The sequence below is a fragment of the Urtica dioica genome, chromosome 8, assembly GCF_054948205.1.
Source record: "Urtica dioica subsp. dioica isolate 48M chromosome 8, U.dioica_male_clone48M_v1_H2, whole genome shotgun sequence".
NCBI lineage: Eukaryota > Viridiplantae > Streptophyta > Magnoliopsida > Rosales > Urticaceae > Urtica > Urtica dioica.
The window spans coordinates 16035848-16043645 of NC_142763.1; the positions used below are offsets into that span (position 1 = coordinate 16035848).

Genomic DNA, 7798 nt, shown 5'->3' on the forward strand with positions numbered 1-7798 from the left:
ACCCCGGGACGACGTGTGTGCATAAGTGGGAAAAATCAACCGAAATTGCGTTACTCAAACCACTAGTCAATCACAATGAAGCACAAAATTTTTTAAAATTGACTCGAACTCGGATTTCTTTGAAAATACATGGTATCATTGGCAAGTAACGAGAGAAAACACTTTAATACTATCACTTATAAGCAATCACCAAACAAAATTAAGAAAATCAAAATTAAATAAAAAAACAACCTAATCTAACAGAAATCCCCCACAAAGTAGTTCACCCTCCCAAACTTAATCTCTACATTGCCCTCAATGTAGATCCATAAAAACACGGGAGACAGAGAACTTACCTCGCGGGGGTGGTAGAACTCCCCTACTCGTCGCCGCCGCGCTCGGGAGGCGGTGGATCTTCTTCTACGCGCTCTTTCTTCATCCATACCTCTTTGAATGGCCTCGGCCAACGTCCTCGCCATGGCTTGAATGGAGACTTCGGCTTTGCACCCTTGCTCGCAGTTTTTGTTGATTCTTCTTTAAGAGCCCGTGGCGGAGGTGTGGATGGTGGAGTGGCGACTTCGTACGTCTCGATGACGTAGATCTCTTCTTTTTCCTTCTTGCGCTTTCGGGTTTTACAGATCCCGAACGTCTCCTCCTCGTTCTTCACGCGCGTCTTTAGCTCACCTTTTTGCACGTCTATGCAAACACCGCAAGTGGCCAAGAAAGCCCTTCCGAAGAGAATGGGGATATCGCGATCCTCGTCCATGTCGATGACGTAGAAATCGGCCGGAAAAGTGAATTTTCCGACTTTAACGAGGAGGTCTTCCACGAAGCCGCGCGGGTACCTTACGGTCCGATCTGCCAGTTGGAGAGTGGTGCGCGTGGGCTTTAGTTCACCCACCCCAAGTTTGTTGAAGACGGCCGACGGCATGAGGTTGATGCCCGAACCAAGATCGCACAACGCGTTCTCGATGAAGATGTCTCCAATGGTGCACGGAAATGTAAACTTGCCCGGATCTTCTAATTTTGGCGGGAGCTCTTGTTTTAGAAGCGCACTACACTCGGCGGAAAGTGCCACCGTGAGCCTTTGCGGGAACGGAAGTGGCGGCTCATATGTATGGACCGGCGGGTGCGGCTTAGGAGCTCTGGTGATCGGGGCAGCCTCTTCTTCTTCTTTCTTTGGGCTCTCGGTGGCTGCAACGTGTTGATGAGAAATGGCATTGCAGTGCTCCCTTGGATTCACTTCGGAGGTGCTTGGAAGTGTGCCTTGGGGTCGTGTGTGGATGGCGGTTGCGAGTTGCCCCACCCGCGTCTCGAGATTTCGGATCTGAGCCGATTGGTTCGAGAGTGCCGTCTTCGTTTCGTTCATGAAATCGGTGGTGGTATTCACGAAGGCAGTCGTCGACGTGGCCAAATTAGCTACGAGCTCCTCCAGATTGGTCTCGTTCTTGTAAGCTCGCAATGGTGGGGCTTGATATGGCGGTGGTCGGGGCTGATTCTGATGCGGTCGAGGCCGAGCTTGCGGTGCGGGTTGCATCGGCATGTTATTCTGGGGACCGCGCCATCCGCCATTCTGATAAGTGCTCATTGGGCCTTGATTGTAGGGCGGCCGATTGTTGATGAAGCTTGCTTGTTGGCCCTTGTTCCCTTGCGCGCACTCATCGCTAGAATGAGGGCCAGCACACCAGAAGCACGACTCGGGGGCGGGGGTTTGGATAGCATGAACTGTAGCTTTCTGCTCATGGAGCGTTTTGGTGAGGTCGGCCACCTGTGCTGCGAGAGCTTTTATCAATTCCATCTCTGGCGTGACCGGCTCGCGCTTCTGAATTCTTCGCTCGGAAGGACAGTGGTCGTTGTTGTACGCGAGCTCCTCGAGGATGGCATGAGCTTCTTCCTCGGTCTTTTGGAAGAAGGATCCCCCTGCGGCGGTGTTGACGAGGGTGCGCGATGAAGGAGAAAGGCCGCCGTAGAAGATTTGCACCATCATCCACCCTTGGATGCCATGGTTAGGACACTTCCGCTGCAGCTCCTTGAAGCGTCCCCAAGCTTCAAATAAAGACTCACCCTCGAACTGGGAGAACGAATGGATCTCGTTGCGTCTCTTGTGCATCTTCTCGAACGGGAAGAACTTTGAGATGAATTTGACGCGCAGGTCGGCCCACGAGGTGATGGAACCCGGCGGGAGGGAGTTGAGCCACATCTTGGCTCGGTCCCGTAGTGAAAATGGGAAGAGGCGGAGGCGGATGGCTTCGTCGGACACGTTGTGGAGCTTGAACGTGTTGCTGATCTCGACGAAGTTGGTGAGATGGTCTTGCGGGTCTTCGGCCGGTGATCCCGAAAATTGGGATTGTTGCACCATATGGATCACGCCGATCTCGATCTCAGGGTTGATTGGAACGAGAGCTGATGACCTATCTTTTTCGCATACACCTTCAAAAGCAAGAAAATGACACAAAAAGTTAGAAAACAAAAATTAAGAAATTAAATAGCAAGAGCAAGCAAATCCGATCGCTATTGTAGACTAGTCCCCGGCAACGGCGCCAAAAACTTGTTGCGATATTTTGATAACTAGCACGCAAGCGGACGTATCGAACAAGTAATAGTGTTACGTAAGTAACGGATATCGATCCCACAGAGACTAGTTACTCTAGTGATTTTCTGAAACTTGATGCTAATTAATTCCAAGTAAGATTAAGAAGATGGTTGTAACAAAAGCAATAATAAAACTAAAGTAGAGAGTTAAATACGAGTTTTGCAAGAAGAGATGGTAGGGGTCACGATTTCACCGGAACTAACTAGGACGGGGGTTTCGGGCTCGAACAACAAAATCTACTCCTATGGATGCTAATCTCACTCTATCAAACTTATTCACTAGCCTCTCTCGAGTGTTCTAGCAAACCTATGCAATTGACGGATTATTATCCTCTCGGCATCTAATCCTATTAAAACAATCACACGCAATGAAACAAGAGTTCAAACGATTACATAAATTGCCTAGATTTTCTAACCTAGGATCAACTATGATGACATGAACAAAAGCACGATTATTTACTCTCTCTCTCGAGTAGCTAAACAATCCTAGATAACAGTTCTAATGGTGATCAAGCACTAGAAAGCATAACGAACAATTCATATCAAGCAATCCATAATAATGAAGCAAACAATGATTATCTAACCCTAACGAGCCCCCCAACCATTATCAATCCCGGCTACATCGCAACCCCAAAAGAAACTTAGCCTCTAATGGAATTCATAATCAACGCTAAACATTACAGAATAATTAAAAGCACTAAAATAAAGATTGAAACCAACACAGAATTCATATTAAATAAAATTGATGTTCAACAATAATTTAGAGCAATAAAATAAATAAAAGAAAGGGAAGAAAGAAGAACGATTGAATTCGGAGAAGGAGAACTCGTCGGGTTGTCAATTCCGTTGAAGAACGCCGTTTTCCTCTTTCAAAAGCTCTCAAGAACAACCAAAACAATAAAAGAGAAACTAAAACAAAAAGGAAGATTTTGTTTTCAGATCTTAGTGTCTAATATATAGGTCAAAGGGTGATTTTCGGAGCATATTGGGCCTTTGGAATGATTTAATTCGCTCAAAAACATCAAAAACGGAAAGTAACTCCGTCAAAACCCGAAGAGCGCGCGCCGCGCGGTCGTCCTTGCGCGGCGCGCGGCTCCAAATCCGGGTTATGCGCGCTGCGCGCGTAAGACTCTGTGTGATTTCATGATTGCGTTCCCAGGATGCGCGGCGCGCTATTGCCGAGGCGCGTCACGCGGTCTCTAAGTCTGTCATCGCGCGGCGCGCGAGGGAGGGTGCGCGGCGCGCGGTTGTCGCCAATTTCCTTGCTTGTGCTTTTTGACTCTATTTCGACCGTTTTGTCTCCAAATCCCGTCCTTTTTCCACGAAATTGATTGTAGACGCTCTATTTCTCTTTTGAATCTGAAACTACTCAAAAACCTACTAAAACCATTAAAATACTTGAGGACTCGTCGGTTTTTGGTTCGGGAAATAGGAGTTTTACGCGTGATTAACGCACCTATCACCTTTAATATCATCAATGAATACAATAATATTTGTTGCTTCTTTTATTCAAAAATACTATGTCTAGTTTTCCTTTATGGTATCAGAGCAATACCAGGAATGACAGACCTACCCACTCCCCTAGAGCAAAGCTCTCAGACCGAAGGTCAAACCTTCATCCCACAAACACCTCAATCCTACTTCATAAATCCCTCCAACCAATCCCTCACCATTAGACTCTCAGACACAAACTATTTGGTGTGGAGGCAACAAGTTCTCTCCAATGTCAGGGGCTATGGCCTTGAAGGCTTTCTGTTTGGAAAAATACCAAAACCGACGGAGTTCTTTGAAGCATCAGATCCAGTCACCGGGCGTGCCATTCAAGGCCAACCCAATGGTGAATACACCACCTGGGTCAGACAGGACCAACTTCTTGCCTCTTGGCTGTTGGCTTCCATGTAAGAATCGGTGCTTGTCAACATGGTGGGCTTTGAAACGGCCAGTGAAATTTGGGATTCACTAGAAAAATCGTTTGCCTCCCAATCTCGTGCCAGAATCATGCAGTACAAGCTCCAACTCCAAACTCTCAAGAAAGGGAGTCTAACCATGAGGGAATATCTCACCAAGATGAAGGCGTACACCGATGTTCTTGCCTCCGCAGGTCACAAGCTCAGCAAAGACGACCAGATCCTCCACATCCTCTCCGGGCTTGGACATGAGTACGATCCAGTGGTTGTTCCTATCACCTCGAAGATGGAGCCCTTTCTTGTGAAGGATGTTGCAGCACTCCTTCTGAGCTTTGAAACGAGGCTCGACCCTGCCGGAGATATAGTGGCTCCATCTGCTCAGTTCGCTTCCCAGTCACCTCACCAGCCTCCAAGAAAGACCTCCTTCCAGCAAGGACCACCAAGCAACCCTCAACCGTCAGGCAGAGGCAATCACCGTGGACGAGGGCGTGGAGGCAGAGGCTGGAACAACAATAGCCGTGTCCAGTGCCAACTATGTGGAAAAATGGGCCACACCGTCCAACGGTGCTTCTACAGGTTTGACTCATCCTTTTCCGGCTCGTCACCAGCGTCATCACGTCAGGCAGGCCCCGATGGTGGATACAACAACAACAACTCCTCTACCTTCTCGACCAACATCTCTACTTCAAACGACTCCACCCACAACTCAAGCTGGTTCCCAGACTCTGGAGCCACCAACCACGTGACGAATGACCTCAGCAACCTCAACCTTGGCTCGGAGTACAATGGTGGCAGCAAACTTCTTGTCGGAAATGGTGCAGGTTTGCGTATCTCTCATGTTGGCTCATTTATAGTTTCCTCAAAAAATTCTCCCACCTTTTTACTCTCAAATCTGCTCCATGTACCTCATATCACAAAAAACCTCCTAAGTGTTTCACAATTTGCTCTTGACAATCACGTTTATTTTGAATTTCACCCAAATTTTTGTCTTGTAAAGGACCAGGCCACGGGGGAGGTGCTACTGCGATGGAGTCTTGATCGGGGTCTCTACCGTTTCCATCTCAACACTCATCATGATCCTCAAGCTTCGCCACACACCAAATCACTTAGAACTAGTCTCAACCAGCCTTTACCTTCAATCAAAAACACTGGTCTATGTTTATCTAGTGTCTCTAGTCCATCTCTTCCAAAAGAGGCGTTCGACTTCGAAGCCAATGCCCAATCTTCAATGGACATTTGGCACCGACGCCTTGGACACCCAGCAAGTAAAGTTGTGCAACAAATTCTTCAAAGTTGTAATTTGCTCAAAGAAATGAAAAGTACCTTCCATTTTTGTCAAGCTTGTCACTTGGGAAAGAGTCACAAACAACCTTTTTCTTCATCTACTACTGTTTACAATGAGCCTTTTGCCTTGATTCATTCTGATTTGTGGGGGCCCTCTCCGGCATTTCTCGGAGCGGTTTCAGATACTATGTAAACTTCATTGATGCTCACTCAAAATACACATGGATTTACCTACTAAAAACTAAATCTGAAGTCTTTGACACTTTCGTTTACTTCAAAAAAATGATTGAAAACCAGTTTAATACAACCATCAAAATCGCGAACCCACCATCGACACATGGGAGCAAATGAAGTCAATCTTGAGGAAAAGATTTGTGCCAAGCCATTACCACCGAGGAATTTATACCAAACTTCAACGACTCAACCAAGGAAGCCGAAGTGTGGAAGAATACTACCAAGAGATGGAAATGTTGATGAGCCGCGCCGACATATAGAGGAGGACCGAGAACAAACAATGGCTCGATTTCTAGCCGGGCTCAATATCGACATCGCCAACGAAGTAGAGCTCCACCACTACGTAGAGCTTGAAGAAATGGTCCACATGGCAAATATCATAGAGAAACAATTAAGAGGAGGAAGCAATCGATCCTTCAAGACCGCCGAAAAGACTCCTTGGAAGACGCCCTACCAACAACGAGAAGATAAAGGATCAAGCTCCTCCAAAATAGTGGATCCACCATCGCCCACGCCACTCACTCATGATGTTCAAGACAATACCGGCATCAACATGTCAAGAAATAGTGACATAAGGTGCTTCAAATGCCAAGGTCGAGGACACATCGCTAGCCAATGTCCAAACAAGCGCACCATGATCTTGACGGAAAATGGAGAGTACGCCACCGATGAAGAGTCGACGGAAGAAAAAGAAGAGAACGAAGAAGATCCGGCCAATGACATCCCAAAAAGTCTCACACTTGTGAATCGTCGGTCCTTAAGTGTGCTCGCTAAGGAAGATGACGACGCTCAACGAAAAACAATCTTCCAAACACGGTGCTTCATCAAGGACAAGGTATGTAGTTTGATCATTGATGGTGGTAGTTGTACCAACGTGGCTAGTACTACCTTGGTCGACAAGCTTGATTTATCGATGACCAACCACCCACGACCATACAAGCTCCATTGGCTCAACATTAATGGAGGTGTTAAAGTTGTTCAACAAGTTGTCGTTCCATTTAAAATCGGAATATATGAAGACAAGATTCTTTGCGACGTGGTTCCAATGAAGGCCGGACATTTACTACTCGGACGGCCATGGCAATTCGACCGGAAGGTATCTCACAACGGCTTCACCAACAAGTACACTTTCCACCACAACCACCGCGACATCACTTTGTCACCACTTTCTCCAAAAGAAATTTTCAAAGACCAACAACAAATGTGCCAAGAAAGTGAGGTAATAATAAAAAAAAAATTAAAAAAAAATTAAAGGAAAAGACAATTTGATTTTAGGGCAAATCCTTCTCAACCCGGAGGGAATGATGACGACATCTCAAGCATCAATGTGAAGAAAGACCAATGGACTCATCAACAAATTTGGATTTACTTGTTTGTAACCTCTAGCTTTTAATTTTCATTACTTGGTGGTTATGTTTTTTTTTCATTCATTTGGTTTTATAACCATTGAATTAGAATATGTATGGTTTGTGTCTAGAGGTTATTATCTAGACTATATATGTGTGTGTAAGCTCTAGTATGGGCATCTTGGAAGATATATGAAAAAAGTGTGTTTGTGTGTTTAGTGAGGATTCTCTTAGTCTAGAACTTATCAAGAATTTGTGCTCAAAATTCTTGTGGCGTTCGTCCGATTTATCGATGGGAATTCCGCAACCCATCGTGGCATCATTCGATCCATCCTAATTTGAAAGTTTCGAGCACGAAAGCTTCGTCTATATCACAACCTTCCGATAGACGGTCCGCTCAAATTTGAACTCCGACGAATTCACATCAATTATGGACACCATATACAAAAACCCCAT

General features: G+C 46.0%; 1 protein-coding gene across 1 annotated transcript; it reads right to left on the reverse strand.

Annotated features, from left to right (window-relative positions):
- Window positions 1–358: 358 nt before the first annotated feature.
- On the reverse strand, window positions 359–2179 carry LOC149388452 (uncharacterized). The gene has a single exon (XM_089622436.1). It carries the CDS (start codon window positions 2177–2179, stop codon window positions 359–361), a length of 1821 nt encoding a protein of 606 aa, XP_089478562.1.
- Window positions 2180–7798: the final 5619 nt, after the last annotated feature.

What these genes read in the sequence shown, in the direction of transcription:
- LOC149388452 (XM_089622436.1), bottom strand. Translation starts at nt 2,179, where the DNA reads ATGTGGCTCAACTCCCTCCCGCCGGGTTCCATCACCTCGTGGGCCGAC.